The 21,874-nt window shown below is 37.9% G+C and overlaps 1 protein-coding gene across 1 annotated transcript in view; it reads left to right on the top strand.

Annotated features, from left to right (window-relative positions):
* Nucleotides 1-18,314, top strand: part of GMCL1 (germ cell-less 1, spermatogenesis associated) — a 46,819-nt gene extending 28,505 nt beyond the window's left edge. Inside the window, exons 11-14 of the mRNA XM_065891080.1 lie at nt 2,810-2,885; nt 8,198-8,343; nt 10,421-10,508; nt 17,024-18,314. Coding sequence (XP_065747152.1) covers nt 2,810-2,885; nt 8,198-8,343; nt 10,421-10,508; nt 17,024-17,152 — 439 coding nt within the window. The 3' untranslated portion in view covers nt 17,153-18,314. The remainder of the gene's footprint in view (nt 1-2,809; nt 2,886-8,197; nt 8,344-10,420; nt 10,509-17,023) is intronic.
* The last annotated feature ends 3,560 nt before the right edge of the window (nt 18,315-21,874 follow it).

Below are 21,874 nucleotides of genomic sequence, written 5' to 3'. Positions count from 1 at the left end.
TGGGAGCGTGGAGTCTTAGACACTGGACCACCAGGGAAGTCCCCTGTAATAGTTTTTTTGAAGACTTGAGTGTAAGGTGAATTAACCCATCTGGTTACACAGGTGCCTTCCATCAAAAGCATATGACCCCTCTAGAAAATATTTATGTACTGTCTTCATTTTAAGAGAAAGCATATTATCTGTTCTTTCAATGTGTAGTGCTTTGCAGTTCAGTGAAGTACTTCCACATTTATTGTTTGATCTTTATACTAGCTCCTCGGTATAGGCAGTGTGAAGAGACAGTCCACCTGTGAGTACATAAAAAGGTTTTACATTTAATTTTTTTTCTGCCCTGATCTCTTTTAATTTATTTTTATACACTAAAGAACTTACTAAAATAATAGCCTAGTTGTGTTTATAGCTAAACAGTGAGTGTGTGAAAGGGTTCTATAAACTTAAGATAATGATTGCAAGATTATTATCCAGGCTTCTTAGTTTCTACTTTACTTGTAACTTATATCCCATCTTTTCCCAAATATATTCATAGCATACTTTTCTTGCACAAATACAGTAAGATTGTTGAAATAGGAGACCCCTCCAAAAAATGAGAGTTAATTATTTACTGGAATTCAGATTTGAAGCATTTTGTAATGTATGAAATGTTTTATAAACCATCCTACCTACTTCTTTTGTATATTCAGTTTTTAAATGTTGGATGTTCTCTATCATTCAAGATTTTTCCCATCTGTATCCTTTTTGAGTTTAATATAGAGTCTCACCGAAGAGACTGAGTTAGAATAAGTGGCTTTCTTGCATTCTTATTATGTATATGACTATATTGCCCCTAATGAAGCACTCTCTTCCACACATACTGAGTATCTGCTCGCTACTATAGGGCTGCTAAAGTGAGAAAGACAGTGTACTCCGTTGACTCTAGGTTATAATCTAGTAAAGGCTCCCTCCAGGGTTCTCCTCTTCCAAACGCTTTTCCACATTGCCAACAGGATTAGCCTCCTAAGTAGAAATATAATTTCACTTCCCTGCTTAAATAAGACCAGGGACATTTGATGATAGTTAGGGATTATTGCTTTATGTGTGATATATATTTACAGATTAAAGGATATGATGTCTGGAGGGTCAGCCTCAATAATAATCAGTTGGGAGGGATGTGGGGAGAAATGGGTTGGGAGTAAAACTAAAACAGGATTATTGAACCTAGATGATGAGAAAATTTGGCTCATTGTACTATTTACTTTTTTTTTTTTAAGCAAAGCTTTTATTTATTTATTATTTTTAAAATTTATTTATTTTTGGCTGCGTTGGGTCTTCATTGCCGTGCATGGGCTTTCTCTAGTTGCGGCGAGTGGGGGCTGCTCTTCCTTGCGGTGCACAGGCTTCTCACTGCGGTAGCTTCTCTTGTTGCGGAGCACAAGCTTTAGGTGCGTGGGCTTCAGTAGTTGTGGCGCGTAGGCTCAGTGTTTGTGGCTCACGGGCTCTAGAGCGCAGGCTCAGTAGTTACGGTGCACGGGATTAGTTGCTCCACAGCATGTGGGATCTTCCTGGACCAAGGTTTGAACCTGTGTCCCCTGCATTGGCAGGTGGATTCTTAAACACTGTGCCACCAGGGAAGTCCCTATTTACTTTTATATGTTTGAAAGTTTTCGTAAGAAAAAATTTTAAAGTAACAGAACAAATACATGGGAACTCTCTCTTATCTACAGGAAAATTTGAAACTCCTGTGAACATAGCCTGTGGGGGCCCTTCAACAGTCTGTCCCAAATGCCTTTCGCTTTATTGCCTCTCATGCTCATTTTAGGCTCCAGCTGCGCTAAGTCCTTCATACATTTAGTACCCTTTCATGCTCCGGTCCTTTTTTGCTAGTCCTTCTACCTGGAATGCCCTTCCTCTGCATAGAGTTCACCCCTGACGTCTACCCCAACAAACTCCCTCTCAGGCACAAATAATACTTCCTCTGTTATGATCCCCACTCTTAATCCCAGGCAATAAACCTGTGCCTTCTTCATGCTCTTAACATCAGTTCTCTCCACGTTATTATCTTCTTACTTATGTCTAGTTCCCTGCTAGACTGAGCTCTTGGATGTCAAGGATGTGTTTTATTAGTTTTATTTACATTTCATTATTTTTTATGTATTGTTTCAATATATCTATTAGATAATGATGATGAAGATGGCCCCGGTATCTAGGTACTTAATAAATGCTGTATATGAATGAATGTATTTTATCATTTGGAATTCTAAGCTGATAATAATGTCATTTTATTATTACATCTTGAAATAACAGTGTTTCTCTTAGTTGATTAAGGTTTTTAAAGTAAGAGGGCCAAGTAAAGATTAACTGATAAAATTCTACAGCTGTTTTCTATTAAATACTGAGTTTGTATAGTTGTACTACTTTAAAAAATGGCTTGTGTGCGAAACAATAATATCAAATGGTAGGTGATACCAAGTCACGTCTTAAATAATAGATTTTAATTTAATTTTACTTAGTAGTTAGACTTTTAAGTGTTTTATTTTCTCGGTAAGCAGAATTTCTCATAGATTATTTCCCCCTCTTCTCTGGTTTCACTGGGCCCTAGTAAAAGTATTCTAGAAGTCAAGGCAATAAATGAAACACTAAAGATTAAAAAATTTTTTTTATTTAGCAGAGGTAATGGGCTAGATTTAATCATTGCATTTTGATTTTTATCTATACTACAAAATTTTATTTTTAAATCTAGTAGAAAGTTTTTCTCTTGTTGTAACTCACAGTTATTTTTCAAATATTAGTTGCTTATTTTCCGTGAGATTTCATGTTTTATATATATTTCTAGGCCTCAAGAAATCAATAAAGAAGAGCTAGAGGGAAATAGCATGAGGTGTGGTAGAAAGCTTGCCAAAGATGGTGAAGTAAGTATGGGTTGTGACTCTTAATAGTCTTATACAAATTGTTGTACTATTAGTGCAAAATATACTTTCAAAAACAAGCATGATACATATTATACCTCAGAAGAGCTTTTTTGTGGATTAGTTTCTGTAGCATGATCTCCTGGGCAAGGAGTTACATACTCAGTGGTGATTGATTATTCAGCCTTCCCTGAGACTGTTGAACTTTCTGGGTCTAGATATGAGATATGAGAAGATCCCTCAGCAAACCAGAAATAAAGATAAATAAGACGTTAAATGGGAGCTGTTACATAGTCTTAAAAGTAATTCTTTCTATTTTACAGTTACCCTAGATCAAAGACATTCAAACGCTTTGATTGCTACCCACATTAAAAATTATGTATTTCATTAACACCCAGTACAAATGCATATACGTGAAACAAAAGTATTACAAAACAGTGCTTACAGCTACTTTGTCCTATAGATGTATTTCTACTTAATTTTTTTTAAAAAGCTGATTGTGACTCATTAAATTGATTTTACAGCCACTAAAGAGACATGAACTACATTTTTTTTTTTAACATCTTTATTGGGGTATAATTGCTTTACAATGGTGTGTTAGTTTCTGCTTTATAACAAAGTGAATCAGCTATACATATACATATGCTCCCATGTGTCTTCCCTCTTGCGTCTGAACTACATTTTTTTTAAAAACTCTACCCTAATTGTAATTTTCATCTTTGAAAACAGTTCAGCCTAATTTAGATAACCATTTGCTTATTTTTCTCCCAGATTTTCCCTAATTTTAACTTTAATTTTGAAAGTTTCATTTTATGTTTGCATTCATAATTTCAGAGTATGAAAGAGGAATAGCATCTTATTTATTCCTTAGTCCTCCTTATTGTCGCTTCCAGACCTTGTTCCACCCTCATCGTCATTGAATCACAGCTCCTTTGAAGTGCATACTTCTGCACCACTCACTACTCTGACTGTGGCCATCATTCGCTCGGCTTGCTGGCTTTCTTTCTCCCTACTCTTCTTATCAGTCTTGGTGATTTTAGCATCTGTTCCCTGACCTTCCTTCCCTCCGTGATCTTGTGCTCTACCCTACCTCAGGAACCAATGTCCTATAAGCATATCCTCAATTTTTGTATCACTAATTCATATACCTCTTCAAAATCTCCATTTTAAGCATACCACTTGCAGACTCCACCTCGTGTTATCTTTCTAACACTCTCCCTCTAGTACCTGGACTCCCAACAACTTTTTAACCCCACTAGAATGTACAATACATTGTTCTTACTATCTTTCCCCCGTTACCCTCTCACCACATCCCTACTTCTTTCTTTACTTGACTTATATTTTATGTTACATCTTAAAATTGGTCCCTGGCTGGGGTGGGATGAATTGGGAGATTGGGATTGACATATATACACTATTGACACTATATATAAAATAGATAACTAATGAGAACCTACTGTATAGCTCAGGGAACTTTACTGAATGCTCTGTGCTGACCTAAATGGGAGGGAAATCCAAAAAAGAGGGGATATATGTATACGTATAGCTGACTCACTTTGCTGTGCAGTAGAAACCAACACAACACTGTAAAGCAACTATACTCCAATAAAAATTAACTTTAAAAAGTTATTGACCAGGGCTTCCCTGATGGCACAGTGGTTAAGAATCCACCTACCAATGCAGGGGACATGGGTTCGAGCCCTGGTCCGGGAAGACCCCACACACCACAGTGCAACTAAGCCCGTGCACCACAACTACTGAGCCTGTGCTCTAGAGCCTGCGAACCACAACTACTGAGCCTGCACATGCCACAACTACTGAAGCCTGTGCACCTAGAGCCCGTGCTCCACAACAAGAGAAGCCACCGCAGTGAGAAGCCTGCGCACTGCAGCGAAGAGTAGTTCCTGCTTGCCACAACTAGAGAAAGCTGGTGCACAGCAACGAAGACCCATTGCAGCCATAAATAAATAAATACATACATAAATTTATTTTTAAAAAGTCATTGGGCAAAATTAAGGCTGGGAACTTTTGTAGGTAACAATTAATTAAAAACAATATACAAGGTGAAAAAAAAATTGGTCCCTGGCTTATACTCTTAACTTCCTTTTTCCCTTTTTCACTCAAGTCAGATTCACCAGGCTAAACCCCAGTTCTTGTTAAATCCCACCTTTCCATGCATTCCATGCCTGCTTCCATACAAATGAATGTGACTAAAGAAAAACACCATACAAACCCCAGCAGGTTTCACTTGAATGTTGTAACTGTAAACTTCAAGCAGGTTTTTAGTGCTAAATGGTGATCCTCCTACATTTCCCTAGTGAATTTATCCTCCTACTCCTGGAGTAACTCTCATACCTTCTCAAAAAGGCAATGCTACCACCCTTATTCTTTCCATTGGCCTTGCTTCTTTCTTTATTCAGAAAATAAAAGCAGTAGGAAGAGAATCTGTGCATCCTCCTACCAACAATACTACCAGTCTCCTTGCATCTGCAGCCGTGTCCTGTGCTTTTCCTTTTACTAGAATGGATGAACTGTCTGCTTCTATCCTAGTCCACCTCCTCTTATAATGGACCCCATCCCTTCTCACTTGTTCAAAAAGTTTGCTCCTACAGTCATCACCTCACTCTCCTGCATCATCAGTTTTTCTCTTCTGTATCATTCTCATTTAGCATATTAACATGCTACAGCATCCCCCATCTTAAACCATTCCCTGACTCACATTCCCCTCTAGCTTCCACTCCATTTCTCTGCACCCTTTTTAAGCAAAATTCATTGAAGAAAGTTGCCTGTATCCACTCCAATTCATTTACTCCAGTAAAATCAAGTGAAACGCTGTGCCATTGTCACCAGTGGTTCCTACATTACCCAGTCGAGTAGTTTTTAGTCTTCCGAAATTTCTTGGCAGCATGACCCATCTGTTCACTCACTCCACAGAGATTTTCTCCATTTGACTTCCAGGACAGCATACTGTGCTGGTTTTCCTCCTGCTTCGTTGGCTGCTCCCTCTAAGTCTTTGCTAGATCCTTCTCTTTCTCAACAAATGTTGGTGTGACTGGAGGCTCAGTACTTGGACTTCTTCCATATCTGTGCTCTCTATGCTGACTCCTAAGTGATCTCTTATTAGTCCCATGACTTTACACCAATTCCTAACTCCTGTATCTAGCTACTCACTTGACATCTTTCTTAGAATTCTAATAGCCTCTCAAATATAATGGTTCCAGCTGAACTCTTTGATTTTCATTCCCAAACTCCTCCTTCCCAAGTATTCTCCAGCCCACAGATAACCCCTCTGTTCATCCACTGCATAAGCTCCACACTTCAGGTTCTTCTTTCTTTTGTTCCATATCTGTTGTCCATAAGAAGTTCCTTTGAATATATATCTTCCAAATATATATATATATATTTTTTTTTTTGGCTGCATTGGGTCTTCATTGCCATGCATGGGCTCTCTCTAGTTGTGGCGAGCGGGGGCTGCTCTTCCTTGCGGTGCACGGAATTCTCATTGCAGTAGCTTCTCTTGTTGCGGAGCACAGGCTATAGGTGCATGAGCTTCAGTAATCGTGGTGCACGGGCTCAGCAGTTGTGGCACATGGGCTCTAGAGCACAGGCTCAGTAATTATGGCGCTTGGGCTTAGTTGCTCTGCAGCATGTGGGATCTTCCCGGACCAGGGATCAAACCATTGTCCCCTGCATTGGCAGGTGGATTCTTAACCACTGTGCCACCAGGGAAGTCCCCCAAATATATTCTTGCCACGTCTACCACTACGACCCAAGTCCAAGCCACCATTATCTCTTGCCTGGACTGTTGTAGCTTCATAACTGCTCTCCCTGTTTTTACTCTTGTTCTTATACATTCTGTTTTCCACACAGCAGCCAAAATCATCTTTTTTAAATGCAAGTTAGATCATGTTACATCCTTCCCTAAAGTTTTCCGTTAGCCTCTTACCACACTTAGAAGAAATCCAAACTCTTTCCTACTGTGGACTCTAGGCCGTATGTTTTCTGGCCCCTGACTGACTCTCTGAACTCATCTCCAGCCTCCGTCCCCCTCAGTTATTGCCCTAGCCACGTAGCCTTTTTGCTGTTCCTCAGATATGCCAAGCGTGTTTTTACCTCCAGAACTTTGTACTTGTTCTCTTTGTCTAAGTCACTTTTCCCCAGATAGCTACCCAGTCCGCTCCTTAGTTGACTCAGGACTCTAATCTCATAGCCCCTCCTTAGAGAGATGTTCCCTGACCACCTGCCTGAACCAACAGGCTCCCCAGCTGCCAGCCCACCTCCCCTACCCTGTCACTCTCTTCTGGCATTCTATTCTGTCCTCTTCCATCCCGTTTCATGTTTGTTGTTCATCTCCTCCTCCACACAAACACACACGTATTAAAATATACATTTACTAGGGCAGAAACTTCTTTACTGCCATTTCTTTAATGCCTAGAGCAGTACCTGGCACAAAATATGTGCTCAATAAATATCAGTGAACTCTTGATTTAATGTTGTAATTCAGAGGGTCAACCGAACACTTGAAGTCCTAACTTTACTTCATTATACAACGCCACTTTACTTAATAGTCTCTCATTAACTATTAGGTGATAGAATAAACAAACTTGTGAACCTCATGATGGTATTTAAAATAACTCAGTTGTGTATCTGTTGGTTAGTTACTTAAGGTATTTTAGGGTATTTTTAAAATTTAAACTAAAAAAGACAGTTCACTCACTTCTCCCGCTCCCCACCCCTCGCCTCTGGCACCCACCAAGCTGTTCTCTGTATCTGTAAGCTTTTTTTTTAGTACATATTTTTTTTAGATTTTACATATAAGAGAGATCACACAAGGTATCACTTAAGGTATTTCAGAGTATTTTTAAAGCAGGAAAAATTTTAGCAGATTCCTATTACCTCTATCTAGACTCCTAGTCCCCTAAACTATACCTACTTAGAGTTGGTATAGCTTATAACTATCAACTAAGCCATATTAGTTATGATAAACTAATTAGTTTAACATACTAGTTATGATAAAGTATGGAGAGTTGATGAAACAGATCATGAAGAGACGATATTAGGAAAGTACCTGAAGGAATAATGATCATAAAGGCTGCTTTTGCTGGCTTTGATATATACTATGTCTATGTGGTAAACCTTGTATGTATATCACAGATATATTGTGTGTGCTAAGCCTTAAGGCACTGACAAAAAGTAGGGACCCATAAGACAGAAATACTTGAAATGAATTAGAAAAAGAAAAGACAGTTTGAACTTTTTATTTTTGACTTGCTAATATGATAAACTGAAGTAAATCTTTCTCCTTTGTATTTTAGTACTGCTGGCGGTGGACAGGTTTTAACTTCGGCTTTGACCTGCTTGTAACTTACACCAATCGATACATCATTTTCAAACGCAATACATTGAATCAGCCATGTAGTGGATCTGTCAGTTTACAACCTCGAAGGAGCATAGCATTTAGGTAGGATGAGATTTTCCCACCCCACTCTTCCTCACTCTAAAAGAACTATAAGAAATGAAATAAAACCATAATTTACACCAACAATAGTAGAACTTTGGTAAGATACAATATATATGAAACTGCAAGGAAATGATAAAGCTCCATTCCTACAAAATGTATTAATAATCAAACTTATAAGACCCAGATCTAGTATGTCAGGAAGAAAGAACGGGCTGGAATATGAATGGTGTAGGATTGATACTGGGCTTGAAGCTGTTGCCTTGCTGCTATTCCTAGAAAATAAAAGGTCTAAACTGGAAATACAACAAGGTATTCTTACAGGAAAACATGTCTGGTATTTTCCTTAACTTTCTATAGGATTTCAGATATGTCCAACTTTGCCTAATAGTTGAGCTGGCAATATTTTTCTGGAGAGGATGCTGACAAAATGGAAAATAGCTTAATGAACGGATTATTTAAAAGTCATATATTTACCTTATACCATACACAAAAATTAACTCAAAATGGATCAAAGACCTAAACATAGGAGCTAAAACCATAAAATAAGTCTTGGAAGAAAACAGGGGAAAAGTTTTATGACATTGAATTTGACAATGATTTCTTCAGTATGATACCAAAGCACAGGCAGCAACAACCACAAAAAAAGTTGAACTTCATCAAAATTAAATTGTGTGTCAAAGGACACTTAACAAAGTGAAAAAACAACCCATGGAATGGGAAAAAATATTTGCTAACCGTATATCTGATAAGACTATATAGAGAACTCCTAACATTCCCCAACAAAAAAACAACCTGATTCAAAAATGGGCAAAGGACTTAAATAAACATTTCTCCAAAGAAAATATACAAATGACCAATAAGCACATGAAAAGATGTTCAACATTACTAATCATAAGGGAAATGCAAATCAAAACCACAGTGAGATACCACCTCACACCTGTTAGGATGGCTAATATCAAAAACAAAAGTGTTGGTGCAGATGAGGAGGAATTAGACCCTTGTACATTGCGAGTAGGAATGTAAAATGGTGCTTACTTTGTGGAAAATGGTGTGGCAGTTCCTCAAAAAATTAAATAGAATTACCAAAATGATCTAGGAATTCCTCTTCTGGTTATTTACCCAAGAGAATTGAAAGCAAGGACTCAAACATATTTGTACACATAGCAACATTATTCACAACAGTTAAAAGGTGGAAGCAACCCAGGTATTGACAGATGAACGGAAAAACAAAATGTGATGTATACCTACAATGGAATATTATTCAGCCTTAAAATGGGAGGAAATTCTGACATGTGCTATAACGTGTCAGCTTGAAGCTTGAAGACATTACACTAAGTGAAATAAGCCAGTTACAAAAGAACAAAAATACTGTATGATTCCACTTACATGAGGTACATAGAGTAGACAAGTTTATAGAGACAGAAAGTAGGATGGTGATTGTCAGGGGCTGAGGTAAGGGGAAACGGGGAATTCATGTTTACTGGGTACGGAGTATCAGCTGGGGAAGAAGAACAGGTTCTAGAGATGGATGGTGGTGATGACTACAGAACAGTGTGAAATGTGTTGAATACCAAGAACTATACATTTAAAAATGGTTAAAATGGTAAATTTTATGTATATTTTATCACAATAAAAAAGGCATACTTGGGGACTTCCCTGGCGGCGCAGTGGCTATGACTCCATGCTCCCAATGCAAGGGGCCTGGGTTCGATCCCTGGTCAGGGAACTAGATCCCACATGCATGCTGCAACTGAGTGTTCTCATGCCACAACTAAGGAGCCCATGTGCTGCAACTAAGACCTGCTGTAACCTAATTAATTAATTTTTAAAGGCATACTTATAAATTATTTTTATATCTCAGATATGTATAATAGCACAAGCCTGTAAATCTAGATGGAATCAGTTTATAGTTTGAAAAGACTTTAAATTCTTAACAAATAAGACTTAAAGAGAATTTTTAAAAATTAAAAGAATATGGAAGAAAAAAGTAATTATTAAAGTAAGGTAGGGCTTATTTAAATTGATATGTGCTTTAAAAAATCATTAGTTTTTTTGTGTGTGTGTGTTTTTATTCTAGATTACGTTTGGCTTCTTTTGATAGTAGTGGAAAACTAATATGTAGTAGAACAACTGGCTATCAAATACTTACACTTGAAAAGGACCAGGTATGTTTGATTACTTTTCTGTTAATTTTTTCATTATAGTATTTGCCTTTTGACTCCTCTTTTGAAAATTCTTAAGTAGATTTAATGTTTGATTTAAAGATTGGTTTGAGAATTTTTTGAAGGTAAGTATGGAAGTACTATGTTCACTTTTGCATAATTTACTCCATTCTACCAGAAGTGTAACTAAGACCAAAAACAATAATAATAAAAAGAAAACAGGGCTTCCCTGGTGGCGCAGTGGTTGAGGGTCCGCCTGCCGATGTAGGGGACACGGGTTCGTGCCCCAGTCCGGGAGGATCCCACATGCCGCGGAGCAGCTGGGCCCGTGAGCCATGGCCACTGAGCCTGCGCGTCCGGAGCCTGTGCTCCGCAACGGGAGAGGCCACAACAGTGAGAGGCCCGCGTACTGAAAAAAAAAAAAGAAAACACAATTTGATTTGAGGGGCAGAGCTGACAATAAGGAAATAATTATTCATCCTGAACATGATCTTCACAAAGTGATGAATCTTAATTGTTTTCTCCATTGTGTTCATTTATTTATACAGTAATAACATATCTTAAAGACAATCCAGTATATCTCCATAGCTCCTAGATATTAAGTGAACATTATCCTCTAGCACAGTAGGTTTCTAAAATGACAGACATCTGTAATGTTCCCAAAATTATCTCTAAAGCCATTTGTTTTTTCATAAATCACATACATGTAGAAGTTTCAAAATGTCATGATGAAAAAGTAAACCAGTTTCAAAAAGTAAAACGAGAGCTGTTAAAATCAAGGATGTTTATTTCTAGTAAAGCTAACCACCATTCCAAAGGACATACTGTTTTAATAAAGGGTTTGGAGCCTATGGTTCACATAAATTATTAGAAGTTAGCAGTTTTCCTCAGACTGAAGAGACTCTCATAAAACATCAAAATTTAGCACTGCAAGGAACCTTGAAGTGATAGTTCTGACCTCACCTACCCTGTATGAGAACTGCTTTAACAGCATTCTTACGGAGGCTCCTCAACCATTGTTGGAACTCTTAGTGAGAGGGAGCTGACTCTGTCGTGTGGTAGGTGTAAGTGAGAGGGTAGGTACATAAGAAGATTCAAATCTGCCTCCATTGGAATTCTCTGTTGGTCCCTCTCACCCTCTTGAGCTGCATGGACAATATCTATGTTTACCTTCAACTTGGAACTTCATTAAAAAACATTGTCGGGGCTTCCCTGGTGGTGCAGTGGTTGAGAGTCCGCCTGCCAATGCAGGGGACACGGGTTCGTGCCCCGGTCCAGAAAGATCCCACATGCCGTGGAGCAGCTGGGCCTGTGAGCCATGGCCACTGAGCCTGTGCGTCCAGAGCCTGTGCTCCACAGCGGGAGAGGCCACAACAGTGAGAGGCCCGCATACTGAGAAAAAAAAAAAATTGTCATGGCTCAAAGCAGCCAGAGACTTAATTAAAAAGCACCAGGCCAAGATAGTAGTTGTATTCCTAGTGTTCCTTGATTTGTTCATTCAGCAAACATTTGTTTCCCTACTTCATGCTAGGTTCTATGCTAGGAATGGAGGAAATAAAGAGGAGCTTATATAGCTAAGTAGAAGGAGAGGGATGGGCTCAAAGAGTGTGTAACGTTGAGGGAGACATCTCTAACCTTTACTGTGGGGTTGGGGACAGGTGTGGTTATTGGGGGAGGGGCAGAGACACAGTTCAGGGAAAACCTCTTCTGGACAAGTTGAAAAGTGAATGGATACCTGAACCAAGCCTCAGATGATGAGTAAGATAGATGCAAGGGGGCTTCCCTAGTGGCGCAGTGGTTAAGAATCCGCCTGCCAATGCAGGGGACACGGGTTCAAGCTCTGGTCCAGGAAGATCCCACATGCCGTGGAGCAACTAAGCCCACGTGCCACAACTACTGAAGCCCGTGCGCCTAGACCCTGTGCTCTGCAACAAGAGAAGCCACCTCAATGAGAAGCCTGTGCACCTCAACGAAGATTAGCTCCCACTCACTGCAACTAGAGAAAGCCCGCGCGCAGCAACAAAGACCCAACGCAGCCAAAAGTAAATAAATTTAAAAAGATAGAGGCAAGGCAGCACATGGGTCATTCAAGGAATGGAGAGGTTTGGAAGAGGAAGGGTTCAGTAGGTTTAGAGCCAGGGCATGATGGGCTATGGATGGAGTTTGGACTTTTTCCTGAGCTCTGTTAGAGAGCTATGGAAGGATTTTAGTTGGGGGGTTGCATATGTGTTTTATGTAGCTTATAGACGTTTGTTATAGAAAAATAGAAAATAAAAATAAGCAGAAAAAAAATCATACATAGTCCACTGAGAGATGACACTGCTGATATTTTTTTCATTGCCTATATCTTTTTTCCAAAATTTTATCTTACTGTTAACTATTTTGTAGCCTGCTCTTTTTCCACTTTGTTGTATATAGATAGCTTTTCTTGTCAATAAATATATATCCACAACATCATTTTTATTACTACATAAGAGTTATTTTAGATATACCATAATTTAAATAATGCTTTTTTGGATAAAGTTGATTTTTTTGTTTTTTCACTATTGTAAAAAATGTACATGTATCTTTATATGTTTTTCTGATTTTTTTAGAAGATGAATTCCACAAAGTGGAATTCTTGTCAAATAAATGGTGTATATATTTTCTTTTTTTTCTTTTTTCTTTTTTTTTTTTTTTTTTTTTTTTTGCAGTACGCGGGCCTCTCACTGTTGTGGCCTCTCCCGTTGCGGAGCCCAGGCTCCGGACGCACAGGCTCAGCGGCCATGGCTCACGGGCCCAGCCGCTCCGCGGCATGTGGGATCTTCCCAGACCGGGGCACGAACCCGTGTCCCCTGCATCGGCAGGCGGACTCTCAACCACTGCGCCACCAGGGAAGCCCGGTGTATATATTTTCTAATGGCCAAATTGCCCTCCAAAACTACTGTCAACTTACACTCCCTCCAGTAGTGCAGGAGAGCATACGCAACAAAGTGTATCATTCTTTCTAGTCCTTCTCCCAATATAATAAGTGGAAACAAATCATTTATTTTAGTTTTCATTTGTTTGGTTTCTGATATAGTTGGTTTTTTTTTTACTTATTGAACATATTGTATAAATTGACAGTTTATGTTTGTTTTTTTTTAATTAAGGTGTTTGTTTTCTTGTTAATTTTAACACCTTTTATATATTAAGAATAATAACTTTGTGATATGCTATACTTTTTCCATTTTTGTAATTTATCTTTCACCCTTCATGAAACAGTCTATCAGTCTCTTCCTTTAATGAGTTGTTCTTTCGATGTGCTATTTAGGCCTTCTAACTGGGATTATATAGTCATCTGGGTTTTTTTCCTATTCCTTTTATTTTTTCATTGGAGTATTTTGATACATCTAAAGTGTATCAGATGTGTCAATGTGTTTGAAATGCCATTTTTATCATATACTGTAAGTCCTTATATACTTGGTTTCATTTCTGAGATTTCTGTTTTACTGATTTTATTGTGGAGACAATAATGCTTTGTTTTAATTAGACTCAATTTAAAAAGAATTTTATTACCAGTAATGCAAATTCACCTTCACCCTTCTCTTTTCAAAAATCCCTGGGTTCTTTGTGCATGATTATTCTTCTGTATGGGATATAGAATCATTTTGTCCAGTTTCCTCTCAAAAAATCCTATGAGGGTTTTGCTATATACTGTTAAATATAATTTGTGAGAAATTGATATCTTCCCTTTTGGAATATGGTATTTTCTACATTTAATCAGGTCTTCCCTTACGTCTCTAAAATTTAGTTTTCCCCCGTATTTATTCTTACATGTTTCCTGGAAGTATAATGCTAGGTATTTTATATTTTAGTTACTAACATGAAATGAATCCTTTATAAATAGTTTTTGATGACTATAGGAAAGCTAGTGATTTTTATATATTTATTTTAAAACTATCCCTCTTACAGGACTATGCTAACTTTAATCCTTGCACTATAGAAGGATCTCTCAGAAATGTGTAAGAAGGACTAGAAACATGATAGTGGCAGAAGACAATTTAGAAGCTATTGCTATAATCCAGATCAGAAATGGTGAGAACCTTATGGAAGGTAGCAATGAAGATGAAGAAATGTTGATGGGTTCTAGAAATAAAGGGGTGCAATTGATAAAATTTGGTGCTTAAGTATGTGTGAGGGTGAGGACAAAGAAGTCAAAGATAGTACCTGGTTTTGTGACTTGGGCAACTTAATTATAGTGGTAATAATAATCCGTCCTATAATTACCGATATTTGAATTATAGGAAGGAAAATGAACATGACTTAAAGTGAGGGTGAAGAGATGATGAATTCAGTTTAAAGCATATTTAATTTGAAGGCATTGAGGTGAGAATTCGATAGACCAGTGGATAAATGGGTCTGGAGTTTATAAGCAACGCCTGGGCTAGAAATAATGATTGGATGAGATAAGCTACAGGAAAATATGTCAAGAATATGACAGGAGGGAAACCTAGGGAACACTGGTCTTTAAGGGGTGGGCAAAAAAAGTAACCTGGTAAGACATGTAAGAGCTGGGATGGGGAATCAAAGCCAATTGCAAGGGTGAAAGTATAGATGGCACAGAAAGAAAGGAAAGAATAGGTAGTATTCAGTAGCTGATGCTTTGAATTTGAGCTGCTTTATGTCTAAGTGAAGATTTCTAGTAGGGAATTAGATGTATGGCTCCTGGAATTTAGACCTGTAAATAGAATGTAGGGCAGTAATAGAGCTATAGTACAGGTAAGTAGCATGAGCCTCAGAAAAGCAGAGAAGATAGAAATAACGGTCTGGAAACAGAGATGAAAACCCAGGAAGATACCACCACTCTGATGCTGTGATGTGTAGACTTCACTGCTTCCACTGCATAGTGGAAGAAGGAAAATGGAGCTTTTCTATAAAGATGCTTCAATGCAAATGTAGGTGTAAATTGAGCCCTCAGGTGGAGTTAAAGGTTTGATGAAGCTAGAATTAGATCTGTCTAGTTTGGGGAGGGGAAATGGGGATTAATACAGTTCAATATTCAGAAATTGGTATGTCCATTCAGCCCCCAAGTGATGTCCGCATGGATCCCTTCTTTTCCCAGAGTTGGCCCTTTGATCTACTCTCCCCCACCAACCTTAACTATATTCAGATACCAGAATGCTAATCTTCCTTGGAGTCCTTGTTTGGTCGTGGTAGAGAATCTTGCTTTTGTCATCAGATACACATATCGTCAAAGCATATGCCCTCAACAAACTTAGTAAATGTGCCTTCACTCAGGTTATTGCTACAAATGTTGACTAGTCCAGGGTGACTCAAGCATCTAAAGATCAACTATGCTTTGACATAATTGCTCTCTGCTTAACCCTGTTAGCGCCATCAGCCCAGGTGATTGCTTCACCTGACCTATCATCGTATCCATTTTGTTCACTAACTTAAAAAAAAAAAAAACACCACTTTTCCCATTTTGGAGAACATAGAGATTGTGTGTGTTTGTGTGTGTGTGTCACATTTCTATTCCCTACCTTCTTTATCCAAATTTATCTTGCTGCTCCCCCAACACAGAAGCTGTGTCCAGTTGAGCCTTTGTCAATCACTCAAATGTTGCAGTTTTTGTCCCTCTTCATTGCAGGAGCACATGCTTCCATTAAACATTTTAAATTCTAGATTTAAACAGTATTTTAATAGTATATTCTCCAAAATGTATAAAGGTGAAACTAATGCATATTATTTCAGTATCCAAGTATTTAAAAAGTAGGAGTTCTCATGTCAGTGCTACGGCTTATATTCTGAGGATTTATTCTGTTCACCAAATACTGCTGATAAAGGGTTCCAGAGATCTGTAGCATTGAGTGAGTGAGGGTTCCATTCGTCACTCTCAGGTGTAGTATCAACTCCTTTCTCTGTGGAATTTCAGGTCATTCTCATGTGTATTCATGTAACTGAACCTGAAATTGATTTTACATGATAATGTATTTTAGGTTCCAAGAGACAAATAACATGTTTGCATTAGAGACAGTGGGAAATCTTAGACAAGAGTGGGAACCATGCTCATTGGTGATAATAATGACTCCCCACCTTCATCCCAAGTATTTGCTATACATAAAGACCATCAGACGTTGAAGCCAAATGAGAAGTGTGTGTATTTGTGCACTGTATCTGTTCATAAAATATGTAGTTACTTGATTAGAAATTTTTCAGTAATGAAAATTACTACCGTTATTTATTACTTAATATATAGCTGGCTTTGTGAGCCCTCTATGTGCATTGTCTCATTTAATCCTCAGTGTAATCATATGAGGTAGGTACTCTTATTGTCCCCTTTTACAGTAAGGAAGCTGTAGTTGATAAGGTCAGTGACTTGCCCAAGGTCACACAGCTAGTGGGTGGGAGTTTTGAGATTTGAGCAGTGACTCTCAGACTCCAGATGCATACTTTTAACCACCATACTAACCTTCAGTTTACTCAATTCAACAGTTTGGTTCTCTGTTTTATTTTTATAATATTACTATTATTAAAGCAACAAATTTGTTTTATAGGAACAAGTAGTGATGAACTTGGACAGCAGGCTTCTGATCTTCCCTTTATATATCTGCTGTAACTTCCTGTATATATCTCCAGAAAAAAGAACTGAAAATAATCACCATCCAGAAAATCCAGAAAACTGAGGATCTCATCAGCTGGAAACAGTAGCACTTTGTAAACTTTTTTGGCCAGCTTTAATTTAATGGCCCTGCAGATATTCACATCTAAGGTGACTAACAGTGACAAAGGCCTTATGAACTGTTCAGATAATACAGAAGACTATTCTTATCCTCATTATATTTCTATGCATATATAAAAAAACATTTTAAAGCCAAGAAAATATCTGTCAAACCGTTTGTTATAAAGATGTCGACTCATGCTTTTTAATTTGGCATCAGTAGAAAATTGCCGTAGGTAAATTTCACATTTCTCTGCAACCAAATATAGAGTTAATTTTTAGCTTGAACTTTGATCCTACCTAATGTTAGTGAACCTCAATTATCCATCTGTAAGTTTTATTTTTATTTGGCTAAAAGAATGCTAAAGGAATAATTTGGCCAATTATAAATGCTGTTTCAGTTGGTGTGTTTAAAGCTGTCCTTTAATTTTTCAACTGCTCTTTATGATTCCTCCTCCTAGTCAAATATTCTTCCAATCTATATATGTTTTTAATCATTAAAATTTTTTTTCATGGTTTTGAAGACTGAGGAACTTTTTCTTTAACTTAAACTATTTTCATGCTATTTTATTTTGCTTTTTATTGATATTTAGCTTTACTAAGATTTTAACAACAAAAAAATCAGGTTCAGACTTTCAAATGAACTTGGATGGGGGAGAAAATCAGTTGGATTCTGAGGATATTCCTTTGCCTTACATGGTCTTTTCTTTGACATTCTGTACAGCTCTATTATTAGGTCACAGATTATTTATGTACCAAATATTACACTTTAAACATTCTCATATTCTGTGATCTTTTTATTTATGTTCAAATTTTTTAAATTGGGAATCCTATTCCTACTTAAGCTCAGGACTTTACAACCTCTGAATTGAGTGCCTTTGAGTTACACATGCTATTAGAAATCTCATAGTAAATGTAAATAAGGTCGGAGGATATCATATAGAAGCTGATAATAAAACAATGTACAAATAGAACTTATTTTTGTCAAAAATGAGATGTACATTTGTCATGATTTATATATGTTGGTTTCTTGTGTTTACTGCTGTTTTGAAAATAGCCATGCTCATTGTCTTTCCAGTCAAAGTGAGTACTTTTTGTGATTAATGTATATTTTTAGTATGTTTTAAGAAAAATGGGAATTACTTTTGTGTATCTGTACAAATAAATACTCATTTGGAAAAAAAAATCAGCTATTATATAAAATGACCAAAATAAAAAAATGAGTTGAAACCAGAATTTTTCTTCCAAGTTAGATTTTTTCCAATTAGATTTAACTTTTAGAATTTATTGCTAGTTTTTCTTCCCTAGTGATATGTCCATAGATTCATAAATCACTTTTATCCTTTCAAAATTCATCCTCATGGTAAATTTAAAGGAAGCTTTTAAATGCCTTCCCTATCTCCACCCCTAGAACTGTAGTAAAAAATCCAATAATTTGGCTGTATTGAGGCTTCATTTCTTGTTTTTGTATTTGGCTATAACTATATATCTCTTCCATGAGATGCTTTTGTTTTTTTCCTATCTATGGTAATATCAGAGGTTCCTCACCCTTACATATTAAAAAATATAAATAAATACCAAACAAATTGAATTCTTTGAATAATTGAATTTTTCCAAATCTTGAGAGTAAAGATACTTAAAATTTGAGTATATTAGTGAGTAAAATTATTTCATTTCACTTATATGAATTAATCAAATTGGAATTACATATGGTTCCTGTCCATTCTTTGTTTCCTGGCCAAATTGCTTATGTCATTCACAGATAAAATAAATATTTGTTCAGTCATAAGTAGGTTGTGTTCTCATTGGAGAAACTGGTAATTGTCAGCTAGTACTTCACGTTGATAGTAAAGATCTGCTTTTGTTTTCTTACCAAATACTTTAATGTTTGCATACTTTTCATTCTTTATAATTGGAATATTTTCAATAAAGTATTAAAAGTGTCAGCTGAAATATCATATAAACTATTATATATGAAGGTGTTTGTCAGCTTTTGCCTTATAACCTTTGCCAAGTGTTTTTTTAAGCTGCAAGGGCTAGAAAACAACATTACCCACTAATAATTATTTTTACTTGGCTATCAGTAAAGAAGAGGTCCTTAAGAGAAAATGTTCTAGAGTTCCATGCTAAATTATTAAAGAGAGATATGAGTGTACCTTTCCTTTTTTTTTTTTCTTAAATAAATTTGGCTTGAAACTTAGCAAGGTAGGCAAAATTAAATGAATGTTGTAGTCATTAGCTTTTTAACCAAGTGTTTAGCAGCCAACATTTTATCGCATTTCAAGTCTTTAAATAGGATTCATTGCCATCATTAATGAGCAGATTTCAACATCAAATGCAAAATTAGGGTTACCAAGAGTCAATTTGGCTTTCTAAATTTAAGTTAATTAAAATTAAATAAAACTTATTAAAATTTACTTCCTCAATCACACTAGACCCATTGTAAGTGCTTAGTTAACCACATGTAACTAGTGTCTACTGTATTGGACAGTGCAGATATAGAATATTTCCATCATTGCAGAAAGTTCTGTCCAACAAAGGTGATCTAGAATATTGGACTGTTAACGCTGAAACTATGTCAGGAGTTATATTCACTTAAAGATGAACCCATGTAAAGAATAGAAAGGATAATAGAGCCAGGGGTGCAAATGGTAGATAACTTGTCAATCACCTAGAACGATGTGTTGAATCATAATTTCAAGCAATGTGTACCTAAATCACTTGACTACATTAAAAAACAAAAGTCATTGTACAGTTTCATCCCAACCACAGAGTTTGCAGTTCTTCCCAAAGTCCACGGTACAGGGATACAAAAGCAAAAAAACCTCAAACATCATCAATCACTGTTAACTAGTGGTCAGACTGCATCTAAATTGGGGGGGGGGCGGGGGCGGAAATTACTGACTCAACGACATGCATCCATTTATAATGATCAAGTAGGATACTTTTGTAAAGGCTGGTGATTTTACATAGAATAGGACTAGAAGAGGTAAAACAAAGTTTAACCAAGGCTAAAAATAGTACATTTGCCGGAATCACAGATGGTTAATGTTGATTCTTATGTAAAGTACATACATACTTTACAGCTTGCCTTTACTGAAAAATTGCTGTCTGGTTGGGGAGGGAAGTTATAAGCAAGTGTGATTACAAGTGTTGACAGTACCCCAGCCCTACTCCACTCAAAACCCATTAAAATGGCCATTAGAATGAGAGAAACTCAGGTATTGAAAACAGGATTTTTCTTCCAGATACAGTGCTGGATAATCTGCATTCTGAGAGCGGGCAACTTGATCAGTAAATAAGGAAGCCCTAGCAGAATACAGTTTCTATCCCACATCTTAAAGGGGGAGGAGCCACTTAGAGACATACTGTGGGGCCTTTAGGGACTTTCCACCCCCTCACTTGTTCCCGTAAACCAATTCTTCTCCCTATCGTGCGCCACTCCTTCTCCCTATCGAAACCAATTCTTGGAGTTTTTCAGTTGACGGGGACTTGCCAGACAGCGGGTAATTTTCCAGTTGCCCGTAACAGGTATACGCCCTAACCGCCACAATGAACAGACAACTATAACGGCCAGAAGGTGGGACAAAAGTTCCTAAGCCAATGAATTCAAAAGTCACCACATTTACCCAATCATTGTGAGAATATACCCGCCCTATGAGTAAATAAACCTATAAAAAGTATGTGATTCCGCTTTTAGGGGTTCCCCATCGGCCTCCTGCGTGAGGTTCAGGGAACCCCGGTGCATCGGCTCCTAATAAACCTCTTGCGTGTTGCAGCGGCTCTCGACTCTTGGCGGTTCTTGGGCGAGTTGGAATCCCTCGTAGACCGTTTGGGTCTAACATTTGGGGGCTCGTCCGGGATCCCCACTCGCCCCCGGGTCACAAGAACATCGGGAGTCGGAGGTATCAGGTAGGCTCGAGCCCAATTGTCTGTTTGTTTGTCGTTTGTTTGTTGCTAGCCGCCATTAGGAAAAAGCCGTGCGAACCGGCTTGCTGTGGAATCTGTATTGGACTCCTGGCTAGGCAGACGTGCCGAAAGCTGGTGTCCACGGGCCCCGGGGGACGCCCTGGTGGTCCATCTGGAAGGAGAAACAAATTTTGTCTCCCCTTCATCTGGTTCTGGCAGGTTATATAAGCTGCCATCTGAATTTGAGTTGGTTTCGGGTTTAAGTTCGCGGCGGCTGGTTCTGGCAGGTTATATAAGCTGCCATCTGAATTTGAGTTGGTTTCAGGTTTAAGTTCGCGGCGGCAATATCAATGTGTGTCTTTTGAAATTTTATTGTTTTTCTGTACTATTATCTTTCTTTTGACGGACGACAATGGGACAAACTATGACGACTCCTCTTTCTCTTACCCTAAGCCACTGGACCGAAGTTAGGGCTAGGGCCCACAACCTTTCGGTAGAAGTAAGGAAAGGAAAATGGCAAACGCTGTGTACCTCTGAGTGGCCTACATTTCAGACAGGGTGGCCACCCGAAGGATCTTTTTTGTTAGATAAGGTTGGGCTAGTCAAGTCTAGGGTCTTTAACACAGGACCCCACGGACACCCAGACCAGATACCATATATCTTGGTCTGGGAAGATCTAGTTCTCTCCCCGCCTCCGTGGGTCCGGCCCTTTGTTTCCTCAACAGGCACGTCTGCATGCGCTCCAGCACAATCGGAGATATTGGCCCTGAAGAAAACC

The sequence above is a fragment of the Phocoena phocoena genome, chromosome 14, assembly GCF_963924675.1.
Source record: "Phocoena phocoena chromosome 14, mPhoPho1.1, whole genome shotgun sequence".
Classification (NCBI taxonomy): domain Eukaryota; kingdom Metazoa; phylum Chordata; class Mammalia; order Artiodactyla; family Phocoenidae; genus Phocoena; species Phocoena phocoena.
Note: the sequence above shows the minus strand (reverse complement) of the source record. Positions and strands in the feature narration are given on the sequence as shown.